The 24,673-nt window shown below is 39.3% G+C and overlaps 5 protein-coding genes across 5 annotated transcripts; all 5 read left to right on the top strand.

The window, feature by feature from the left end:
- The first annotated feature begins 590 nt into the window (after nt 1-590).
- LOC117572321 (uncharacterized) lies at nt 591-1,049 on the top strand. The gene is made up of 2 exons (XM_034255055.1): nt 591-836; nt 897-1,049. Exons 1-2 carry the CDS (start codon nt 591-593, stop codon nt 1,047-1,049), a joined length of 399 nt encoding a protein of 132 aa, XP_034110946.1.
- Nucleotides 1,050-3,559: 2,510 nt separating this feature from the next.
- Nucleotides 3,560-4,016, top strand: LOC117572322 (uncharacterized). The gene is made up of 3 exons (XM_034255056.1): nt 3,560-3,592; nt 3,648-3,815; nt 3,873-4,016. Exons 1-3 carry the CDS (start codon nt 3,560-3,562, stop codon nt 4,014-4,016), a joined length of 345 nt encoding a protein of 114 aa, XP_034110947.1.
- Nucleotides 4,017-4,533: 517 nt separating this feature from the next.
- LOC127565410 (uncharacterized) lies at nt 4,534-17,899 on the top strand. The gene is made up of 3 exons (XM_052003586.1): nt 4,534-4,574; nt 17,528-17,695; nt 17,756-17,899. Exons 1-3 carry the CDS (start codon nt 4,542-4,544, stop codon nt 17,897-17,899), a joined length of 345 nt encoding a protein of 114 aa, XP_051859546.1. The 5' UTR covers nt 4,534-4,541.
- Nucleotides 17,900-19,099: 1,200 nt separating this feature from the next.
- Nucleotides 19,100-20,560, top strand: LOC117570614 (40S ribosomal protein S9). Its single transcript, XM_034252374.2, has 4 exons — nt 19,100-19,170; nt 19,364-19,609; nt 19,809-19,995; nt 20,296-20,560. The coding sequence occupies exons 2-4, from the start codon at nt 19,387-19,389 to the stop codon at nt 20,471-20,473; spliced, it is 588 nt and encodes a 195-aa protein (XP_034108265.1). The 5' UTR covers nt 19,100-19,170; nt 19,364-19,386; the 3' UTR covers nt 20,474-20,560.
- Nucleotides 20,561-20,897: 337 nt separating this feature from the next.
- Nucleotides 20,898-23,403, top strand: LOC117570261 (leucine-rich repeat-containing protein 59). Its single transcript, XM_034251772.2, has 4 exons — nt 20,898-21,151; nt 21,722-21,781; nt 21,852-22,118; nt 22,225-23,403. The coding sequence occupies exons 1-4, from the start codon at nt 21,044-21,046 to the stop codon at nt 22,789-22,791; spliced, it is 1,002 nt and encodes a 333-aa protein (XP_034107663.1). The 5' UTR covers nt 20,898-21,043; the 3' UTR covers nt 22,792-23,403.
- Nucleotides 23,404-24,673: the final 1,270 nt, after the last annotated feature.

The raw sequence follows: 24,673 nt of genomic DNA, 5'->3' as shown, positions 1-24,673 counted from the left end.
TATGCCCAATGGAGAATACATGATAGTTGTGAAAATTGCTTTCGCGAAAACTTGGAGATCAGAATTCAAAGTTTTTCTAATGCGAACTGATTGAGTGTGAGTTAAATATGTTAATGTGAAAGTTTTCCGACAATGAATAGAATTTAGTTATCATTATAAGTCGATTAATCAAAAGCATAAACTTTCTTCAAACTAGAAAGTTATAATGAATATATTACTTTACGTTCCTTTAAATAAAATTGAATTTGAATAAAGACTTCCCTCAACAAGATGACTGAGTTTTGGCGCTCAATGAAGCACAACTTTAAAAGTCGTTAATACACTTTTAAAGCATGCCGATTAAAACAATTATACGACTAAAGTACGCATATAATAGAAATAGATATGATTGCAAATAATATTCGCAAGCGCTTAAATGCGACACATGGAAATCAGTTAAATAACAAACATTGAACAAGATGCACTACATTTTCATATTGTGTGGAATTTTTTTAATATATCCATGTTTCGTGGAAAGCGGTTTGTTTGAAATCAAGAAATTGACTTGCAAATGCTACGAACCGAGTTTCTGTGATTTTGAAAAGTGCGAAATGAAAATCGTTCGTCGTGGTGTCACTGAGGTCAACAGCATTTGTAACTACTATCAACTGCCCATCGACGATATCAAGTTGCATATTCAATTGTTTAAGCAATCGAATGGATATCGACCGTTTCTGTTCAATCAAACTGTGGATTATTGCGGCTATATGCGCAACATGGATTCGCAGCCATTATTTCACGCTTTTTACAAGACTTGGATAACGACCACAAACTTCAATCACAGTTGTCCGTTCAATGTAAGAGAATTTGTTATTGATTTTAAGCTTATATTTTATATTCATTCGTATTATTCACAGCACGCTATTGTTGTTAAGAACTTGAAATACAACGGTAATCATATAATGAATAACTTGCCCATGCCCAATGGAGAATACATGGTGGCTATCAAAACCTTTACCTCGCCTCGTTGGCGCAGTGAATACAAAGTCTATGTAACAAAAACTGATTGAAATCAACATCTGTAATTTATAATATTACTATTTTGTATTTCATAATTAAGCTATTATGTTATATTTGCAAAATTGATTCAGTCAACCAATCATTATTACCAATTTTAGATAAATAAACTAGCGTGAAAATAGTGCACAACTAAAATTTTTGTATTTTGTCCAATTCACATAAAAGTCTCAGGTCGTTAACATGGAACAACGGATTAATTATATCATCTTGCTGCTAACTTTGCTATTGCAAATCTTTTATACATTTCGAAGTCAAGCACATGTGACTGTCACGAAGGCAGAGTGCACAGCATTGGATCTAAAACATTCTTATTTCAAACACTGCGAAATGCGAACCGATCCAAAAGGTCAAACTTTTCTACACTTCTATGTGGCTATGAGGGATAAAAGTCCTAATAACGATGTTCTCGTAAGTGCCAATAAATATTATACATCAATTACTTTTCTTTAAAAGTGAAGCATTTAAATATTATGTAGAATAAAATCAAGAATACTTTCAGGTAAACATCAGCTTATTTAAGGTCACCAAAACTTATCGTATACCTATTTTCAACGAGACAATCGATTTCTGTGCTTACATGGGACAGTCTGGTGTATTAGCTAAAATGTTCAACTTCATAACGCAGCATTTTAATAAATTCACGAATGCCAATCACTCCTGCCCATATCAGGTGAATATACTATTATTGAAATGTTAAATACTTTACTATCATTGCGTTTGCTTAGCACGATATTATTTTTTATGGCGTCGACAACGAACGATTTTTATCGGAGATACCAGCTCCCAAGGGTAATTATATTCTGCTGATGCGAGTTGGGGCTAATAAAAAGTGGAAAGCTATTGTGAAATTCTACGGTACTCAAGACTAAGTACATTGCTTAAAATAATATGCTACCCAATACGTAATAGAAGGGGACAATCACGTTGTACCTTATAATTACAATAATTACAAGTTGTGGCGCCATCTATTGGCAAATAGCTAAAATTAATTTCCTACTTGAGTCGATGGCCTTAGTTGCTAGCACTCCCTTTTTTTAGTTATTATATTATTGTGTATTATAATTAAAATATAAATAATAATTATAAATTACCTGCTATCTGGGGACCATCGTTAGACATTTGTCGTTTTCTGATTTTGTGCTTTTTTTTCAAGTATTGAAAAATAAAACAAAATCTATGTACTGATTAACATTAGCATTTAAAATTTTCAAAATATAACTACTTCGTATTTGAGAAATATTTAATTCCAGAATAAAGCAATTAAAAACACAAAATTGATTCAGACATATAGATAAATAAAATAAACTGTAATTTTCGTATATAGTATTATATATTTGTGTAAGTATATAAATTAGACAACTAAATTGTCGTACAATTAACATAAGTCGACAGCATGGAACAGCGGACTTGTTTGTGTTTTCTCTTCTGTTCTATGTCAAGCGATTGTCTCGGCCACGAAGGCAGAATGTACTTCATTGGATATCAAACATTGTTATTTCAAAAGCTGTGAAATAAAAACCGATGAGAAAGGACGCACTTTTCTAAACTTTTACGTCGCTATGCGAAATAAACAATCACTTGATGACATTACCGTAAGTGACGAATAAAACTTTGATATTTTTTATTTGATATCAATACAAATTCTAAAATTAAAGTTACCACGCTTATCGTATTCCGATTTTCAATGAGACACTTGATTTGTGTGCTTTCATGGGAGAATCGGGACTAGCTAAAGTCTACAATTTCGTTTTTCAACATTTCAGTAAATTTACAAATGCTAATCACTCTTGTCCTTATTAGGCTAATTTTTTTTGACTTTCTAAATAATTCAAGACTATATTATAATTGTATTCTCTCAGCACAATATCATCCATTTGGCTACGAAAAAGAACTATTTTTATCAGAGATTCCGGCTCCTAAAGGTAACTACATTTTACAGATGGAAGTGGCCACCAATAAAAAGTGGAAGGTTGTTGTAAAATTCTGTGCTATTCAACTAATAAAGTACACTTCATGATTACGCAAACAAACATTGTGTCGCCATCTTTTGTCAATTTTCTCGTCTTACACTAATCACTAGACTTTCTAAAAATGTTTATTTTTTTATTTGAGTTCTATTTAATTCATTTATGAGCACTTATACACTTATAATTACTTTGTATTTGAGATATATTTAATTTCATAATAGAGCAATTATTATTATCGCCAAATTGATTCAGTCAACCAGCTACTGATTGAAGATAAATAAAACGGACTGCTATTTTTGTGTACTGAACAATTGGCATAAAAGCTTTTCGTCGTAAACATGGAACAACTGACTGTGTATAACATCTTGCTATTCGTTCTTCTTTTACATGGATTCTGTTCATTTCCGAGTCAAGCGTTTTTCTCCGTCACGAAGGCAGAGTGCACTTCATTGGATTTAAAACATTGTTATTTTAAAAACTGCGAAATGAGAACCGATGCAAACGGTCAAACTTTTCTAAACTTCTATGTCGCTATGCGGAATAAACAACCACTTGATAACATCACCGTAAGTGACGTATAATGCTTTTAATGTAATGCTAATATTAAAAATATTTGTTCAGATAAATCTGACCTTGTTTAAGGTTAGCAAGACTTATCGAATCCCAATTTTTGACGAGTCCTTCGATTTTTGTGCTTTCATGGGAGAATCGGGATTAGCTAAAATATACTATTTCATATTCCAACATTTTAGTAAATTCACGAATGCTAATCACTCCTGTCCTTACCAGGTAAGTTTTTTGACATTCCAAATAATTCAAAGCTATGCTAAATTTGGATTCTTCCAGCACGATATCATCTATTATGGCATCGACAATGAAAGATTTTTATCCGAGATACCAGCTCCCAAGGGTAACTACATTTTACAGATGAGAGTGGCCATCTATAAAAAGTGGAAAGTTATTGTAAAATTCTTTGCTGTTCAACATTAAAATAAAATCGCTGAAAAATTACGATGAACAAAAGTTGTGGCGCCATCTCTTGGCAATTTGTGGCGCAAGTTTCTCATGTTATCAAATATTGAGTCTCTGAAGATTGTTATTATTTTTTATTTGAATGTTATTTACTTAAAATATAAAGAACAGAAAGCAGCATTTAAACTTGTATATAATTACTTGGAATTTGAAATATATTTAATTTCATAATATAGCAATTATATTCCCCAAATTGATTCAGTCAACCAGCTACTGATTGGAGATAATAATAATAGACTGCGATTTTCAACTACTGAACAATTGGCACAAAAGCTTCGAGTCACCAACATGGAAATACGGACTGATTTGAACATATTTCTACTAGTTCTTCTTTTGCAAGGATTCTGTTCAGTTCCGAGTCAAGCTCTTGTCTCTGTAACGAAAGCTGAATGTATTGGATTGGATTTAAATCATTGTTATTTCAAGCACTGTGAAATGAAGACCGATGATAAAGGTCAAACATTTATGCACTTTCATGTCGCTATGCGGGATAAAAGACCCATGAATGATGTTACCGTAAGTAACGACTACTACATTTAAAATATTACCCATTTTTCACAATATTTCTTCAGGTAAATCTGATCTTGTTTAAGGTCAGTAAGACGTATCGAATCCCTCTATTCGATGAGTCTTTTGATTTTTGTGCTTTCATGGGAGACACGGCTGTAGCTAAGATGTTTAGTTTTATATACCAACAATTTAGTAAATTGACAAATGCTAATCACTCTTGTCCTTATCAGGTAAATTTTCTTGCATTTACATAATATTTATAATACACAACTTTTATATTATTCTCTCAGCACGATATCATCTATTATGGCACCAAAAATGAACAATTTTTAACGGAGATACCGGCTCCTAAAGGTAACTACATTTTACAGATGAAAGTGGCAACCGATAAAAAGTGGAGGGCTAATGTAAAATTCTTTGGTACTGTATTTTAATAAAAAACACTACACAACATCGAATTGTGCCAATTACGATAAACTGTGGCAACTCTGTGGCAACCAAACGATTAGTTGGACAACCCATGAATGGAATCGCAGCCAACTTCATTGCGAAGCTACTTCAATTTGTGCTTTCAATTACACCAGTTATACGTTTACAATAATCAATAAACTTAAGTTAAATACAACGGCGTTTTCATTAAATCACCACCCCAATGAAGACGCCAAAGTGGTGACCCCGAATTCAAAAACACAACTACAATTTACGTTCAGTGGAATTCCAAGCACATAACACTGAGGACGTATTTTTGACGCAAACATGCAGGCACACGATCAAAACAACTGCGGGATGTGAAACAGCAACTCGAGCAACTGCAGTTACATGGCCAACCAGCTGGATTGGAGGATGGAGGAGGATGTAATTGCCAAATTGAAGGATCTGATCGCATCACCACCGCTTACAAACAAATATGTCACTTTAAAGCAGCGCGTGCTTGACAAATTCGCAGAATCATCAGACTCAAAGCTGAAAAGACTTTTGCATGGCGGCGAAACTGTTGGCAAGAAACCGTCAGACATCCTTGACCAAATGCGGCGTTTAGCACCAACCACGGGCTGCGAGGCAGTTACTCGATCATTGTTTCTGGCGGAGCTTCCAAACTCGATCCGACCGCTCATATCGGTATTGGACGAGAACAACCTTGACAAATTGGCAGAGATTGCAGATAAAATGCTTGAAGCTAGCGAGCCAGGTTCTGCATTTGTTGAGTCAACGGCACTAACAAAGCATCAGCACCAAGTTGATGCCCTGAGCGGCAAGCAAACCGGCATGTCTGAAGTAACATCGGCGCTACGAGCGCTCACTACAAAAGTCGACAAGCTTCAGGACGAGCTACTTCAATCAAAACATGTCCAATTGTCACAGCATACATATGATAGCTCTAATGATGTCGGTTCGAAACTATGTTTCTACCACACTAGATTCGGTGAGAATGCCCGCAAGTGCCAGCCAGCATGTCCACGCTATCAGTCGTCAAACTAAAGATGCTACCGTTGACTCAGCTGGTAAACGGTAGCGCAGAAACCACCAGCAGCCACAAAGCTCCAAACGACATTCAACAAATTGGCCTGGACCGGCGTCTACACATCAAAGATCGCTTGTCAAACCAATCATTCCTCATTGACTCCGGATCAGTGGTGTCAGTGATCCCACGCAGCATGACACCGCACACACGCATAAACGGCAGACTTTTTCCGTATGCCGCCAACCAATCTACAATCAAAACCTACGGAAATTGTACTCTTCAGCTCGACCTGGCCCTACAACGCTCGTTCACATGGCCATTCATCATCGCTGATGTACAAACACCTATAATCGACGCACACTTCCTTGCCGTACATCATCTCCTCGTCGACGTCAGTGAACAACGATTGCTTGACAACTCAAAGTCAACTCACCATGGCACCACTGACCCATCACACGACTTACAAAAATCTCTGGGACTCAAGTCATCGAATTTGTCAGCTGATGTGCAAAAGATCGACAAAATGGTTTCTTTCGAGCGATTCCATGCACACAACGTTTGTCACTTCATTAAAACAAGCGGCGCACCTGTAGCTGAGCGACCTAGACGATTATCTGGCGAGAAACTTGCTTCAGCAAAATCACAAATCAATACGCTCATTGATAAGGGAATTTGCCGTTACTCCAAAAGCCCATGGGCCAGTCCCTTGCACATGGTGGCTAAAAAGGATGGATCTTGGCGCGCCTGTGGCGATTACCGCAAGCTGAATGGAATTACGGTTCCAGACCGTTATCCAATTCCACACATTCAGGATTTTGCTGATCGCCTTCACAATAAGAAAATTTTCACAACGCTCGATCTCGAAAAGGCTTATTACACTCCATTTGGCTTGATTGAATTTGTTTTTATGCCATTTGGACTAAAAAATGCAACGCAAACCTTCCAGCGGTTCATTGACCAGATCTTCCGTGAAATTGATTACGTGTTTTGTTATGTTGATGACATTCTCATCATGTTGAGCTCGGAAGAACAGAATAAGCAACACGTGCAAAATGTTCTTAACTTTCTTAAGAAACACGGATTGGTCATCGATCGAGACGAATGCAATTTTGCTCAGGCAGAGGCACAGTTCCTTGGCTATGTGGTTAGCAACAAAGGCATAAAACCACCACAGGACCGAAAAAGCGCGATGTTGAACTTCCCACAGCCACAAAGAATCTGTGAATTGGGCCGTTTCCTGGGTATTTTGAATTATTATCGACGCTGCATCCCTCACGCCTCAACGACTTAACACGCAACATGAAAAAGAATGACAGGCGTTCCATTGAGTGGAATCCTGAAACTATAAACACTTTTCTGGAATGCAAAAGAAGCTTGGCAAACGCAACCACGCTCGTCTATCCCAATCCACGCGCTGATCTTTGCCTGGTGTGTGACGCGTCGGACACAGCAATTGGAGCTGTTTTGGAGCAGAGCTCTGAACATGGTTGGCAACCTCTTGGATTTTATTCCAAAAAGCTCAATAGTACAGAACTCAACTACAGCACCTACGACCGCGAATTGTTGGCAATCTACGAGGCGATTAAACATTTCAAGCATGTGTTGGAAGCAAGAGTGTTTGTGATCAAAACTAATCATAAGCCCCTAATTTATGCCTTTTCACAGCGACCGGAGAAGGCGTCACCTCGCCAATTGCGGCATCTTAGTTTCATTTCCCAATTTTCAACCTCAATTTGTCATTTGAGTGGCGACGAAAACGTGGTTGCAGATGCATTATCGCGTTTGAACGCAATATCCATGCCGTCATCACTCGACACCAAAAGCAATCAAGACGCGCAAGCATCAGACTCGAGTTATCTGCACTTCTAAATGGAACAACTTCGCTGCAGCTGCAACCTGTGGAGCTCACCAAAGAAGTCCTTGTGCACTGCGATGTTTCGACCGGCTCCGTACGTCCTCCCAGCATGCAAGCGCTAAGGCCCATCTCGGCAGCACATCACAGCAAGCCAAAACTATTCATTCACAAGCACATCCACGAATGTTCCCATGTGTTTGTGAGAACCGATGCCGTGAAGCAACCGCTGCAACCACCATACTCTGGCCCTTACCAAGTGATCGACAAGCTTTCAGAACGAGTTTTTGTAATTCGAACGAATGGCAAGGACACATCTATTTCAGTGGACAGACTGAAACCAGCATACTTAGAGAGCAACGACTCTAGCAACGAGACGGAGGATTCCTTGACCACAAAAACTCGGTGCACAAAAACTTATGAAAGACGTGTCTAGAAGGGGAGTACTGTGGCAACTCTGTCAGCTACCTATTGCCCATATGCTGGCAACACCAAACGATTAGTGGGGCAACCCATGAATGGATCGCAGTCATACGTTTATATTAATCAATAAAGTTAAGTTAAATAGAACGGCGTTTTCATTAAATCAACCACTCCAATGAAGACGCCAACAAACGTTCTGGCGCCATCTGTTGGCAATTTGTGCCGCCATCGCTTGGCAAGTTTCTCGTTTTACCAAATGTTTAGTCTCTAAAGATTGTTATTCTTTTTTATTTGGCTGTTTTTAACTTAAAATATAAAGTCTGTGTATGACGAAACAGCATTTAAACTTGTATATTATTACTTGGAATTTGAAATATATTTAATTTCATAATATAGCAATTATATTCGCCAAATTGATTCAGTCAACCAACTACTGATTAAAGATAATAAAAATAGACTGCGATTTTGAACTTTTGAACAATTGGCACAAAAGCTTTAAGTCACCAACATGGATATACGGACTGATTTTAGAATATTGCTACTAGTTCTTGTCTTGCAAGGATTCTGTTCAATTCCGAGTCAAGCTCTTGTCTCTATAACGAAAGCTGAATGTATTGGATTGGATTTAAATCATTGTTATTTCAAACACTGTGAAATGAAAACCGATGAAAATGGTCACACTTTTATGCACTTTCATGTCGCTATGCGGGATAAAAGACCCGTGAATGATGTTACCGTAAGTAACGATTATTACATTTAAAATATTACTCATTTTTAACAATATTTCTTCAGGTAAATGTGATCTTGTTTAAGATCAGTAAGACGTATCGAATCCCTCTATTCGATGAGTCTTTTGATTTCTGTGCTTTCATGGGAGACACGGCTGTAGCTAAGATGTTCAGTTTTATATACCAACAATTTAGTACATTGACAAATGCTAATCACTCTTGTCCTTATCAGGTAAATTTTCTTGCATTTACATAATATTTATAATACACAACTTTTAAATTATACTCCCAGCACGATATCATCTATTATGGCACCAAAAATGAACAATTTTTAACGGAAATACCGGCTCCTAAGGGTAACTACATTTTGCAGATGAAAGTGGCAACCGATAAAAAGTGGAGGGCTAATGTAAAATTCTTTGGTACTGTATATTAATAAAGAACACTACACAACATCGAATTGTGCCAATTACGATAAAACTGTGGCAACTCTGTGGCAACCAAACGATTAGTTGGACAACCCATGAATGGATCGCAGCCAACTTCATTGCGAAGCTACTTCAATTTGTGCTTTCAATTACACCAGTTATACGTTTACAATAATCAATAAACTTAAGTTAAATACAACGGCGCTTTCATTAAATCACCACACCAATGAAGACGCCAAAGTGGTGACCCCGAATGCAAAAACACAACTACAATTTACGTTCAGCGGAATTCCAAGCTCATGACACTGAAGATGTATTTTTTGACGCAAACATGCAGGCACACGATCAAAACAACTGCGGGATGTGAAACAGCAACTCGAGCAACTGCAGTTACATGGCCAACCAGCTGGATTGGAGGATGGAGGAGGATGTAATTGCCAAATTGAAGGATCTGATCGCATCACCACCGCTTACAAACAAATATGTCACTTTGAAGCAGCGCGTGCTTGACAAATTCGCAGAATCATCAGACTCAAAGCTGAAAAGACTTTTGCATGGCGGCGAAACTGTTGGCAAGAAACCGTCAGACATCCTTGACCACATGCGGCGGTTAGCACCAACCACGGGCTGCGAGGCAGTTACTCGATCGTTGTTTCTGGCGGAGCTTCCAAACTCGATCCGACCGCTCATTTCGGTATGGACGAGAACAACCTTGACAAATTGGCAGAGATTGCAGATAAAATGCTTGAAGCTAGCGAGCCAGGTTCTACATTTGTTGAGTCAACGGCACTAACAAAGCATCAGCACCAAGTTGATGCCCTGAGCGGCAAGCAAACCGGCATGTCTGAAGTAACATCGGCGCTACGAGCGCTCACTACAAAAGTCGACAAGCTTCAGGACGAGCTACGTCAATCAAAAGATGTCCAATTGTCACGGCATACATATGATAGCTCTAATGATGTCGGTTCGAAACTATGTTTCTACCACACTAGATTCGGTGAGAATGCCCGCAAGTGCCAGCCAGCATGTCCACGCTATCAGTCGTCAAACTAAAGATGCTACCGTTGACTTAGCTGGTAAACGGTAGCGCAAAAAGCACCAGCAGCCACAAACGACATTCAACAAATTGGCCTGGACCGGCGTCTACACATCAAAGATCGCTTGACAAACCAATCATTCCTCATTGACTCCGGATCAGTGGTGTCAGTGCTCCCACGCAGTATGGCACCGCACACACGCATCAACGGCAGACTTCATCTGTATGCCGCCAACCAATCTACAATCAAAACCTACGGAAATTGTACTCTTCAGCTCGACCTGGCCCTGCAACGCTCGTTCACATGGCCATTCATCATCGCTGATGTACAAACACCTATAATCGACGCACACTTCCTTGCCGTACATCATCTCCTCGTCGACGTCAGTGAACAACGATTGCTTGACAACTCAAAGTCAACTCACCATGGCACCACTGACCCGTCACACGACTCACAAAAATCTCTGGAACTCAAGTCCTCGAATTTGTCAGCTGATGTGCAAAAGATCGACAAAATGGTTTCTCTCGAGCGAGTCCATGCACACAACGTTTGTCACCAAATCACAAGTCAATACGCTCATAGATATGGGAATTTGCCGTTACTCTAAAAGCCCTTGCACATAGTGGCTAAAAAGGGTGGATCTTGGCGAATGGAATTACGGTTCCAGACCGTTATCCGATTCCACACATTCAGGATTTTGCTGATCGCCTTCACAATAAGAAAATTTTCACAACGCTTGATCTCGAAAAGGGCTTACTACCAAATTCCAATGGCGCAGGAGGACATAGAGAAGACGGCTATTTGCACTCCATTTGGCTTGATTGAATTTGTTTTTATGCCATTTGGACTAAAAAATGCAACGCAAACCTTCTAGCGGTTCATTGACCAGATCTTCCGTGAAATTGATTACGTGTTTTATTATGTTGATGACATTCTCATCATGTCGAGCTCGAAAGAACAGCATAAGCAACACGTGCAAAATGTTCTTAACTTTCTTAAGAAAACACGGATTGGTCATCGATCGAGACGAATGCAATTTTGCTCAGGCAGAGGCACAGTTCCTTGGCTATGTGGTTAGCAACAAAGGCATAAAACCACCACAGGACCGAAAAAGCGCGATGTTGAACTTCCCACAGCCACAAAGAATCTGTGAATTGGGCCGTTTCCTGGGTATTTTGAATTATTATCGACGCTGCATCCCTCACGCCTCAACGACTTAACACGCAACATGAAAAAGAATGACAGGCGTTCCATTGAGTGGAATCCTGAAACTATAAACACTTTTCTGGAATGCAAAAGAAGCTTGGCAAACGCAACCACGCTCGTCTATCCCAATCCACGCGCTGATCTTTGCCTGGTGTGTGACGCGTCGGACACAGCAATTGGAGCTGTTTTGGAGCAGAGCTCTGAACATGGTTGGCAACCTCTTGGATTTTATTCCAAAAAGCTCAATAGTACAGAACTCAACTACAGCACCTACGACCGCGAATTGTTGGCAATCTACGAGGCGATTAAACATTTCAAGCATGTGTTGGAAGCAAGAGTGTTTGTGATCAAAACTAATCATAAGCCCCTAATTTATGCCTTTTCACAGCGACCGGAGAAGGCGTCACCTCGCCAATTGCGGCATCTTAGTTTCATTTCCCAATTTTCAACCTCAATTTGTCATTTGAGTGGCGACGAAAACGTGGTTGCAGATGCATTATCGCGTTTGAACGCAATATCCATGCCGTCATCACTCGACACCAAAAGCAATCAAGACGCGCAAGCATCAGACTCGAGTTATCTGCACTTCTAAATGGAACAACTTCGCTGCAGCTGCAACCTGTGGAGCTCACCAAAGAAGTCCTTGTGCACTGCGATGTTTCGACCGGCTCCGTACGTCCTCCCAGCATGCAAGCGCTAAGGCCCATCTCGGCAGCACATCACAGCAAGCCAAAACTATTCATTCACAAGCACATCCACGAATGTTCCCATGTGTTTGTGAGAACCGATGCCGTGAAGCAACCGCTGCAACCACCATACTCTGGCCCTTACCAAGTGATCGACAAGCTTTCAGAACGAGTTTTTGTAATTCGAACGAATGGCAAGGACACATCTATTTCAGTGGACAGACTGAAACCAGCATACTTAGAGAGCAACGACTCTAGCAACGAGACGGAGGATTCCTTGACCACAAAAACTCGGTGCACAAAAACTTATGAAAGACGTGTCTAGAAGGGGAGTACTGTGGCAACTCTGTCAGCTACCTATTGCCCATATGCTGGCAACACCAACGATTAGTGGGGCAACCCATGAATGGATCGCAGTCATACGTTTATATTAATCAATAAAGTTAAGTTAAATAGAACGGCGTTTTCATTAAATCAACCACTCCAATGAAGACGCCAACAAACGTTCTGGCGCCATCTGTTGGCAATTTGTGCGCCATCGCTTGGCAAGTTTCTCGTTTTACCAAATGTTTAGTCTCTAAAGATTGTTATTCTTTTTATTTGGCTGTTTTTAACTTAAAATATAAAGTCTGTGTATGACGAAACAGCATTTAAACTTGTATATTATTACTTGGAATTTGAAATATATTTAATTTCATAATATAGCAATTATATTCGCCAAATTGATTCAGTCAACCAACTACTGATTAAAGATAATAAAAAATAGACTGCGATTTGAAACTTTTGAACAATTGGCACAAAAGCTTTAAGTCACCAACATGGATATACGGACTGATTTTAGAATATTGCTACTAGTTCTTGTCTTGCAAGGATTCTGTTCAATTCCGAGTCAAGCTCTTGTCTCTATAACGAAAGCTGAATGTATTGGATTGGATTTAAATCATTGTTATTTCAAACACTGTGAAATGAAAACCGATGAAAATGGTCACACTTTTATGCACTTTCATGTCGCTATGCGGGATAAAAGACCCGTGAATGATGTTACCGTAAGTAACGATTATTACATTTAAAATATTACTCATTTTTTAACAATATTTCTTCAGGTAAATGTGATCTTGTTTAAGATCAGTAAGACGTATCGAATCCCTCTATTCGATGAGTCTTTTGATTTCTGTGCTTTCATGGGAGACACGGCTGTAGCTAAGATGTTCAGTTTTATATACCAACAATTTAGTACATTGACAAATGCTAATCACTCTTGTCCTTATCAGGTAAATTTTCTTGCATTTACATAATATTATATATAATACACAACTTTTAAATTATACTCCCAGCACGATATCATCTATTATGGCACCAAAATGAACAATTTTTAACGGAAATACCGGCTCCTAAGGGTAACTACATTTTGCAGATGAAAGTGGCAACCGATAAAAAGTGGAGGGCTAATGTAAAATTCTTTGGTACTGTATATTAATAAAGAACACTACACAACATCGAATTGTGCCAATTACGATAAACTGTGGCAACTCTGTGGCAACCAAACGATTAGTTGGACAACCCATGAATGGATCGCAGCCAACTTCATTGCGAAGCTACTTCAATTTGTGCTTTCAATTACACCAGTTATACGTTTACAATAATCAATAAACTTAAGTTAAATACAACGGCGCTTTCATTAAATCACCACACCAATGAAGACGCCAAAGTGGTGACCCCGAATGCAAAAACACAACTACAATTTACGTTCAGCGGAATTCCAAGCTCATGACACTGAAGATGTATTTTTTGACGCAAACATGCAGGCACACGATCAAAACAACTGCGGGATGTGAAACAGCAACTCGAGCAACTGCAGTTACATGGCCAACCAGCTGGATTGGAGGATGGAGGAGGATGTAATTGCCAAATTTGAAGGATCTGATCGCATCACCACCGCTTACAAACAAATATGTCACTTTGAAGCAGCGCGTGCTTGACAAATTCGCAGAATCATCAGACTCAAAGCTGAAAAGACTTTTGCATGGCGGCGAAACTGTTGGCAAGAAACCGTCAGACATCCTTGACCACATGCGGCGGTTAGCACCAACCACGGGCTGCGAGGCAGTTACTCGATCGTTGTTTCTGGCGGAGCTTCCAAACTCGATCCGACCGCTCATTTCGGTATGGGACGAGAACAACCTTGACAAATTGGCAGAGATTGCAGATAAAATGCTTGAAGCTAGCGAGCCAGGTTCTACATTTGTTGAGTCAACGGCACTAACAAAGCATCAGCACCAAGTTGATGCCCTGAGCGGCAAGCAAACCGGCATGTCTGAAGTAACATCGGCGCTACGAGCGCTCACTACAAAAGTCGACAAGCTTCAGGACGAGCTACGTCAATCAAAAGATGTCCAATTGTCACGGCATACATATGATAGCTCTAATGATGTCGGTTCGAAACTATGTTTCTACCACACTAGATTCGGTGAGAATGCCCGCAAGTGCCAGCCAGCATGTCCACGCTATCAGTCGTCAAACTAAAGATGCTACCGTTGACTTAGCTGGTAAACGGTAGCGCAAAAAGCACCAGCAGCCACAAACGACATTCAACAAATTGGCCTGGACCGGCGTCTACACATCAAAGATCGCTTGACAAACCAATCATTCCTCATTGACTCCGGATCAGTGGTGTCAGTGCTCCCACGCAGTATGGCACCGCACACACGCATCAACGGCAGACTTCATCTGTATGCCGCCAACCAATCTACAATCAAAACCTACGGAAATTGTACTCTTCAGCTCGACCTGGCCCTGCAACGCTCGTTCACATGGCCATTCATCATCGCTGATGTACAAACACCTATAATCGACGCACACTTCCTTGCCGTACATCATCTCCTCGTCGACGTCAGTGAACAACGATTGCTTGACAACTCAAAGTCAACTCACCATGGCACCACTGACCCGTCACACGACTCACAAAAATCTCTGGAACTCAAGTCCTCGAATTTGTCAGCTGATGTGCAAAAGATCGACAAAATGGTTTCTCTCGAGCGAGTCCATGCACACAACGTTTGTCACCAAATCACAAGTCAATACGCTCATAGATATGGGAATTTGCCGTTACTCTAAAAGCCCTTGCACATAGTGGCTAAAAAGGGTGGATCTTGGCGAATGGAATTACGGTTCCAGACCGTTATCCGATTCCACACATTCAGGATTTTGCTGATCGCCTTCACAATAAGAAAATTTTCACAACGCTTGATCTCGAAAAGGCTTACTACCAAATTCCAATGGCGCAGGAGGACATAGAGAAGACGGCTATTTGCACTCCATTTGGCTTGATTGAATTTGTTTTTTATGCCATTTGGACTAAAAAATGCAACGCAAACCTTCTAGCGGTTCATTGACCAGATCTTCCGTGAAATTGATTACGTGTTTTATTATGTTGATGACATTCTCATCATGTCGAGCTCGAAAGAACAGCATAAGCAACACGTGCAAAATGTTCTTAACTTTCTTAAGAAACACGGATTGGTCATCGATCGAGACGAATGCAATTTTGCTCAGGCAGAGGCACAGTTCCTTGGCTATGTGGTTAGCAACAAAGGCATAAAACCACCACAGGACCGAAAAAGCGCGATGTTGAACTTCCCACAGCCACAAAGAATCTGTGAATTGGGCCGTTTCCTGGGTATTTTGAATTATTATCGACGCTGCATCCCTCACGCCTCAACGACTTAACACGCAACATGAAAAAGAATGACAGGCGTTCCATTGAGTGGAATCCTGAAACTATAAACACTTTTCTGGAATGCAAAAGAAGCTTGGCAAACGCAACCACGCTCGTCTATCCCAATCCACGCGCTGATCTTTGCCTGGTGTGTGACGCGTCGGACACAGCAATTGGAGCTGTTTTGGAGCAGAGCTCTGAACATGGTTGGCAACCTCTTGGATTTTATTCCAAAAAGCTCAATAGTACAGAACGCAACTACAGCACCTACGACCGCGAATTGTTGGCAATCTACGAGGCGATTAAACATTTCAAGCATGTGTTGGAAGCAAGAGTGTTTGTGATCAAAACTAATCATAAGCCCCTAATTTATGCCTTTTCACAGCGACCGGAGAAGGCGCCCTTGTGCACTGCGATGTTTCGACCGGCTCCGTACGTCCACCCAGCATGCAAGCGCTAAGGCCCATCTCGGCAGCACATCACAGCAAGCCAAAACTATTCATTCACAAGCACATCCACATCTAGCAACGAGACGGAGGATTCCTTGACCACAAAAACTCGGTGCACAAAAACTTATGAAAGACGTGTCTAGAAGGGGAGTACTGTGGCAACTCTGTCAGCTACCTATTGCCCATATGCTGGCAACACCAAACGATTAGTGGGGCAACCCATGAATGGATCGCAGTCAACTTCATTGCGAAGCTACTTCAATTTGTGCTATCAATTACACAAGTTATACGTTTATATTAATCAATAAAGTTAAGTTAAATAGAACGGCGTTTTCATTAAATCAACCACTCCAATGAAGACGCCAACAAACGTTCTGGCGCCATCTGTTGGCAATTTGTGCCGCCATCGCTTGGCAAGTTTCTCGTTTTACCAAATGTTTAGTCTCTAAAGATTGTTATTCTTTTTTATTTGGCTGTTTTTAACTTAAAATATAAAGTCTGTGTATGACGAAACAGCATTTAAACTTGTATATTATTACTTGGAATTTGAAATATATTTAATTTCATAATATAGCAATTATATTCGCCAAATTGATTCAGTCAACCAACTACTGATTAAAGATAATAAAAATAGACTGCGATTTTGAACTTTTGAACAATTGGCACAAAAGCTTTAAGTCACCAACATGGATATACGGACTGATTTTAGAATATTGCTACTAGTTCTTGTCTTGCAAGGATTCTGTTCAATTCCGAGTCAAGCTCTTGTTGTCTCTATAACGAAAGCTGAATGTATTGGATTGGATTTAAATCATTGTTATTTCAAACACTGTGAAATGAAAACCGATGAAAATGGTCACACTTTTATGCACTTTCATGTCGCTATGCGGGATAAAAGACCCGTGAATGATGTTACCGTAAGTAACGATTATTACATTTAAAATATTACTCATTTTTAACAATATTTCTTCAGGTAAATGTGATCTTGTTTAAGATCAGTAAGACCTATCGAATCCCTCTTTTCGACGAGTCTCTTGATTTCTGTGCTTTCATGGGAGACACGGCTGTAGCTAAGATGCTCAGTTTTATAAACAAACAATTTATGAAATTGACAAATGCTAATCACTCCTGTCCTTATCAGGTAAATTTTCTAGCATTTACATAATATTTATAATACACAACTTTTAAATTATTCTCCCAGCACGATATCATCTATTATGGCACCAAAAATGAACAATTTTTAACGGAGATACCGGCTCCTAAAGGTAACTACATTTTACAGATGAAAGTGGCAGCCAATAAAAAGTGGAAGGCTCATGTAAAATTCTTTGCTACTGTATATTAATAACGGACACCGCACATTATTTAAATGCCCCAATTACGATTAACAATAATTGTGGCGCCATCTCTAGGTATTTTTTCCTTGTGTATCCCAAAAACTGACATTAATTACCTGGACGCTGCCAACTATTTCAAGAGCTGTGGCTTGAAAATAATTACCGTTGCTCAATTTTTAACCATTTTGTTATTGAGCAGTATTTAATTTCATAATAATGCAATTACATGCACAAAATTGATTCAGCCAACGAAAGTATGATTTAAGATAAATAAAATAGCCTGCAAATTTTCTGTCCACTACTTTATTCGTATTATGTACAGTTGAAACTAAAACGTCAATTTAAAAACATGAAACAACGGAATAATAATAAAATATTATTGCTTATATTGCTCCTGCAAATATTTTGTACAGCTCCAAGTCAAGCTGTTTTTGCTGTCACGAGAGCAGAATGTATTCCATTGGATTTAAATTATTGCTATTTCAAACACTGTGAAATGCGAACCGATGCTAAAGGTCAAACTTCATTAAACTTTCATGTTGCAATGCGTGATAAACGACCTGTTAATGACGTCACTGTAAGTGTTGTATACATTGTATGAAATAATACACATTATTAACATTATTTTTCAGATAAATATTGTCTTCTCTAGAGTTACAAAGGCTTACCGGATGCAAATAATAAACGAGACATTCGATTTTTGTGCTTTCATGGGAAAAAACGCGCCTTCTCAAATATTTCTTTTAATAAACCAGCATTTTACATTTAAATACACTAATGCTAATCACTCCTGTCCCTATCAGGTAATCTTTATTTAATTTAAAATTTTTAATACACAACTGTAATTATATTTTCCCAGCACGATATCATTTATTATGGCGTCGACAGTGAGAAATTCTTCACGGAGATACCGGCTCCTAAGGGTAACTACATTTTGCAGATGCGTGTGGCAGCCAATAAAAAGTGGAGAACTGCTCTGAAATTCTATGGCACTCAGAATTAATGACTAAATAGCACATAACTAATGTTTATTTTACAAAACGGTATTTAAAAAAAAAAAATATATTAAAAATTGCAGCGCCATCTCTTGGTGATTTATTGGCGTTGCCGGACTACTAAAATTACTTGTCTGTACGTTGCCACACTGATATGTATCACAAAATATACTATAAGAAGTGTTGCCAGATGAAATCAAGATTTTGTGGTATATTTTAAATATCGACATGCGGTCACACTACTTCTCTTATTCTTTCTTTCAGCGTGAAACATTGAACCGAACGTACGTAAAATTTTGCCCAAAAACTAAAAACACGAAATATAAAGTAAAACAACTACATTTTATCGAAATAACAAAATAATACGTTGTAATAGTAACGCAACAATGATTAAATGTAGTAATTTTCTTAAAAAGTGATGGGATGCATTGAATATTACACGATCAAAACTAACCTCAACACATGTACACTTTGCAGAACTCGGTTGAATTGTTGGAATCATGGTTAACGGCCGCATACCCTCGGTCTTCTCAAAGACCTATGTGACTCCCCGTCGCCCCTATGAAAAGGCGCGTCTGGATCAGGAGTTGAAAATCATCGGCGAGTATGGTCTCCGCAACAAGCGTGAGGTGTGGCGCGTCAAGTACGCTTTGGCCAAGATCCGTAAGGCTGCCCGTGATCTGCTCACTTTGGATGAGAAGGACGAGAAGCGTCTGTTCCAGGGTAAGTTAACCATTAGCAACCTCAGTTTAGTTTGCACCACGTCATGTGATGATTTGTATTACAATAAAAATAATAATTCTGACACTTCTTGTCTGAACAAATGCATTGACGTTAACCAATACACACTGAGAACCCAGCTTCATCTATGTAGTTATATGACATCTCCCAGTAACATGCAACTAACATAATCTTGTTTTAGGTAATGCTCTTCTGCGTCGTCTGGTGCGCATTGGTGTCTTGGATGAGTCTCGCATGAAGCTCGATTACGTGCTCGGTCTTAAGATTGAGGATTTCTTGGAGCGTCGTCTGCAGACCCAGGTGTTCAAGCTGGGATTGGCCAAGTCCATCCATCATGCCCGTGTGTTGATCCGTCAGCGTCACATCCGGTAAATATTCGCTTGAGCAGGCGGCGGAAATACAAAACGTCGCAAGGCAATATATAAAATCATTGGTATATGTTCAGTAAGACCACTTGGGAGTCGAACAAGTTTACTTGCACCGGCTCTCAACGTCTTTTGGTTGTGTAGAAGTCGTTGATTCCACCATGGATGAGACTCTCAAACCATAATGCAGAGATGCATTGCGTAAGTTGCACTGAACACTTTTTGCTCCAACTGTATTTGCAGCCAGCACACGTGGTTAGTTCTCTAATATTAATAAGCTTTATTCTTCATTCTTTTATATAGTGTGCGCAAGCAGGTGGTCAACATTCCATCGTTCGTGGTGCGTCTGGATTCGCAGAAGCACATCGACTTCTCCCTTAAGTCGCCCTTCGGTGGCGGCCGTCCTGGCCGCGTTAAGAGGAAGAACCTGAAGAAGAACCAGGGTGGTGGTGCTGCCGCTGCTGATGAGGAGGAAGAGTAAACCAGCTCTGCTAAGTTTACATTTTTTGTAAAAAGTAAAGTTGCAAAATGTTTACATACAAAATAAACGTAAAATTTTAAATACAAACACAGTTGGTCTATTTTAAATACCAGGCGGTGTTCGGCGTTGCCAGATAGTCAAATGAAGTTGTGTAGCGGAAATGTGCATTTAATAAAATACAAAATAATATGCAAAACACGCACAGGCACTTTGAATAATTATGTGTTATTGATAGGAATTGCATAATTAAAGCAATTTATAGCATAATTGCATAGCTGGGTCACGTAAAAAGAGAAATAATTGCAGTTCATCGACCGGCATGTGGCGCACATTTGTGACGTCACAGTCGACAGCGTAATTTGTCACCTGCGCATGGCGTTACCACTATTTTGATGTGGGTACTATGCGCCCGGCAGTCACAGAGCGGCTTTTGGAGAGTGCAGCTGTGTTTTGGTTTTTCATTTCGACTAGTTGGCATACGAAATTATTATTATCGTACACACAAGTGTGTGTATAGACTTCTCAATTAGACAAATTCAAATAATAATAGCACAGACACACACAGTAAACATGCCAAAGGGCGTTGATAAAGTGAAAGTGAATGTAAAAGAACGAGTCGAGGATGAGCACTGCGATCTTAGTTTATCGGAGCTTACCGAGATCCCAGTCCGTGAAATTGTAAGTACACGATTTATGGGGTGCTGCGGCTAATGGCAAATAATATCAATGCATAGCTAATTAGCTGATGCACTGTTTTGTCGTTGTCTGACCTGATACGCCCCCCCACAAGTGCCGCCGCCCCCACACACGATGCAAGGCAAACAAAGCGATGCCCAGTCTGGCAGCAGTCTAGTCAACCATATATGCGGCTATCTCACTTGCACCAAGACAAGTCTCACTCTCGTCTTGTTGTTGTTTTTGTTGTGGTTGTTGTTGCCGGCTGTTGGCTGGCTTGCAATTAACGCTGACGTTGACTGCATTGCATTTACACTTGAGAGCCCCGCATTCAAGCAGATGTGTGTGAGAGTGTGTGAGTGAATGTGTGCGTGTGTGTATGTGTGAAACTGCTTTAGGGGGTTGATTTTTGTGATTTGGCAGCAGCAGCAGCAGTTGAAGGACAGTTTGCCACCCCGTTGCTCGGTCATTGCCAAAAATTCAGTTATGTGTGTTTTTTTTCGGGGGTTTCTTTTTTCGACACATCCTGTTTGAAATTGAACTGTTCACTCAGTTTATTTGGAACCTTTGCAGGCTTCGTTCAAACGCGTTACCTTCCTGGATCTCTCCAGCAATCGTCTGGTCACACTTGGTGTAAGTTGAAAATCACAAATTAAGCTAATTAACGCATTAGTATTTAATCTCTGTTTTTACACTTTATTAGCGCAACTTTACCACACTCACACGGCTGGTTAAACTTGATCTGAGCAAGAATCAAATACGCATGCTGCCGGATGATTTTGGCCAGTTGGAGCATCTGCGTCATTTGGACTTGTATAACAACAGCTTGGAGCATTTGCCCTTGAGTTTTGGGCGCTTGAGTCGCTTGCGGTATTTGGACTTGAAGGGCAATCCTTTGACACCCGCCTGGGAGAAAATTGTGGGTCGCTGCTCCACGCTTAAGGACTGCCAACAGGCGGCCAAGAATACTGTAAGCAGAAGTGTACCACTTCACTTCAAGTGTACACTTTCATTCATGTACTTTACCCAACAACAATTTGCTGACATTTTTCTCTTTTCAATTTGGTTGTTGGTAGGTCAACGTTTGTGTTAACTTCAAGTCCGAATTTCTTGAACGTGAACGTCTCGCCGCTGCGCAGGAACGTCAACAAATGGCCGGAGCCGGCGATGGTGATGGCAGCACCAGCTCCAACCACAGCACAGCCAAAGCTAATGGCGGTGGTGGTGGAGAGGTCAACAACAAGAAGTCGAGCAAGGCAAACAAAAAATCCAAGGCAAAAAAACCGGGCGCTGTCAACGAAAACGAGTTGAGCATCAAACCCATACACGCTGCTGCTGTCGCCACCAAGACCACAAATCAAAAGCACAATCAAAAGAAGAAATCGTCGACAACGCAGGGCGGCAATTGGTTTGCAACGCTCTCGGGAGTAGCTTTTTCCTCGCTGATGACCTTTATGCTGTTGTTTATGGTCAATGTGCTCATCATCTATATGATCATGTTTAAGAATCCTGAAATTGCGGACAAACTGGTCGAGTATATACCGCATCAGTATCGCGATTGGATCTTGACCAAAACGGAAATCTTTCGATTGCGTGTCACCGATTGGATCTCGGAGTTTCGTACACCGCCAGAGGAGCACTGACGATTCATTTATTTGAAGCCATAGACGGCGCTCGGCTTCAAATAAGTAACCCAAGACTCGAACCTCGGATGCGCGTGTGGATGAGACATTTGAAATATGTAACTTTGATATAACCCCCAAAAACCCCCCCAAAAAAATGAAACGAAAAGAAAGAAAACGAATTGTACTGCCATACTATATATTGTATGTATATAAATTTAAGAACTTACGTCCAGGGGCAAGAAATTTTTACCACAAGAACTACAATCAATCGAAACGCAACGCAACGCAACTCATCGAATCAATCAACACATCTTAACTAACATAAACGTTACAATAGATCAAACTATAACTCAATAGTAACTGAATTGCAGTTCCAAACTGACAATATACATTCATAACACACAAATAGAAACTACAGACACAGTCAACGTGCTTCACACGCTCAAACATACAACACAACTCTCATAAAACTCATCTCAAGTAATAACATATATACTACATACATAGGTTAGGTATACTAATATTTATTTGGTGTACCATCGAATATCTCTGTAATGAATCACATCACACACAAACGCATTCTGTAAGAATTTCTTGTGCAATTTATAATCACAATTTGTTTTTATTGAATCCTTTTTTTGTTTTATTTTCCAACAAAAGTTATAGCATGATATATTAGTGAGAGTGAGTTGGAAACTTACGATTTAATGCTGACAGATTTGAAATCTCTCAAGTATAAGTTTCATACGAAATATCACACACAGACATAGTTTATTATCTGCAAAAACAAAAGAGAAACAAAGTATATTGGTTTCATATAGTATATTGTATTGTATTATTTAAACAGAAATTAAATTAAATATTATATTGTATGTAATTTATGGAAAATATGTATACAACAAAAAGAATTGCTGATTTTTGGAATAAAGTTTTACATTTTAACAGAGAGCACAAACTCGTAAAGTTCTATGTGCTCAATTAATGAAATTACCTAGCAATTACTTATGGAATTGCCGATTCTGGAACGTTCTAATTGACGAGCCAGTTCTGTATCCATTGACCCCATCACGCTCTCTCAATCAATATATAGTTAACCCACATAATTATCCAGTTCAGCAACTTTAATACGAACCCTTTAAAACGAATTTAGCTACGTCGCAACTTTGATGTTTTATAATGATTTTCTTATTGTACAAGAACATTTTGTAAGGTGCAAAGATCCTGAGAAATACATTACGATTGACCCATAGAAAATACGTTGTAGGAATACATCATGATCTTTTTCCAAGAAAGTGTGAATTGAATTCTAATACATTAGCATTTTACAAGCCCTTATCATTTACATATGTATTTCCCACAACACAAGTATAGGGTGTTCCACAGTCGGCAACAACTGCATTATTTGAGTTCTTTTTTTTATTGATTCATTCATTTTTAATAAGATTATCTAACATATATTTATGAGCCAAACGGTGCAATTATTACGCTTAGAAATTCCAGATAATCTCGTTTAATATTTATATTAATAATATATGATGCGGTAATAAATAGAAATTATCAGCATTTCAATGGGCCACTTGTAGAACTTTAACGCATATATTTATAGAGGAAGCATCGTCAAATCAAGTTGCTTGAGATTCAAGAAAATTTTTAGAACGAAATGATAACAAGTTAGAGAGCTAATATAAAATGTGTTTCGGGCGGAAGCAGACGTGGAGATTTTCTAAAAATGAACCTAGTATCTGACGTCAATTTTTTTATTTTCATTTATTTATTTATTTTTTTTTTTTGTTTAACACGTTTTCTGTTACTAAGATCTGACGTCAAGAATCATATACATTATTATTATATTAAAGACAAAGGGTCAATTATGATATGTTATGTCATATCTAACTGATAT

Source organism: Drosophila albomicans, chromosome 3 (genome assembly GCF_009650485.2).
Source record: "Drosophila albomicans strain 15112-1751.03 chromosome 3, ASM965048v2, whole genome shotgun sequence".
Taxonomy (NCBI): domain Eukaryota; kingdom Metazoa; phylum Arthropoda; class Insecta; order Diptera; family Drosophilidae; genus Drosophila; species Drosophila albomicans.
Note: the sequence above shows the minus strand (reverse complement) of the source record. Positions and strands in the feature narration are given on the sequence as shown.

Bases quoted from the DNA above. Each gene is read 5' to 3' on its own strand.
- LOC127565410 (XM_052003586.1), top strand. From the start codon at position 4,542: ATGCGGGATAAAAGACCCATGAATGATGTTACC. The intron at 4,575-17,527 runs GTAAGTAACGAC...ATATTTCTTCAG, and splicing joins GACCCATGAATGATGTTACC to GTAAATGTGATCTTGTTTAA. The intron at 17,696-17,755 runs GTAAATTTTCTA...TTATTCTCCCAG, and splicing joins ATCACTCCTGTCCTTATCAG to CACGATATCATCTATTATGG.
- LOC117570614 (XM_034252374.2), top strand. From the start codon at position 19,387: ATGGTTAACGGCCGCATACCCTCGGTCTTCTCAAAGACCTATGTGACT. The intron at 19,610-19,808 runs GTAAGTTAACCA...ATCTTGTTTTAG, and splicing joins CGAGAAGCGTCTGTTCCAGG to GTAATGCTCTTCTGCGTCGT. The intron at 19,996-20,295 runs GTAAATATTCGC...TCTTTTATATAG, and splicing joins ATCCGTCAGCGTCACATCCG to TGTGCGCAAGCAGGTGGTCA.
- LOC117572322 (XM_034255056.1), top strand. From the start codon at position 3,560: ATGCGGAATAAACAACCACTTGATAACATCACC. The intron at 3,593-3,647 runs GTAAGTGACGTA...ATATTTGTTCAG, and splicing joins AACCACTTGATAACATCACC to ATAAATCTGACCTTGTTTAA. The intron at 3,816-3,872 runs GTAAGTTTTTTG...GGATTCTTCCAG, and splicing joins ATCACTCCTGTCCTTACCAG to CACGATATCATCTATTATGG.
- LOC117572321 (XM_034255055.1), top strand. From the start codon at position 591: ATGAAAATCGTTCGTCGTGGTGTCACTGAGGTCAACAGCATTTGTAAC. The intron at 837-896 runs GTAAGAGAATTT...TATTATTCACAG, and splicing joins ATCACAGTTGTCCGTTCAAT to CACGCTATTGTTGTTAAGAA.
- LOC117570261 (XM_034251772.2), top strand. From the start codon at position 21,044: ATGCCAAAGGGCGTTGATAAAGTGAAAGTGAATGTAAAAGAACGAGTC. The intron at 21,152-21,721 runs GTAAGTACACGA...GAACCTTTGCAG, and splicing joins AGATCCCAGTCCGTGAAATT to GCTTCGTTCAAACGCGTTAC. The intron at 22,119-22,224 runs GTAAGCAGAAGT...GGTTGTTGGTAG, and splicing joins AACAGGCGGCCAAGAATACT to GTCAACGTTTGTGTTAACTT.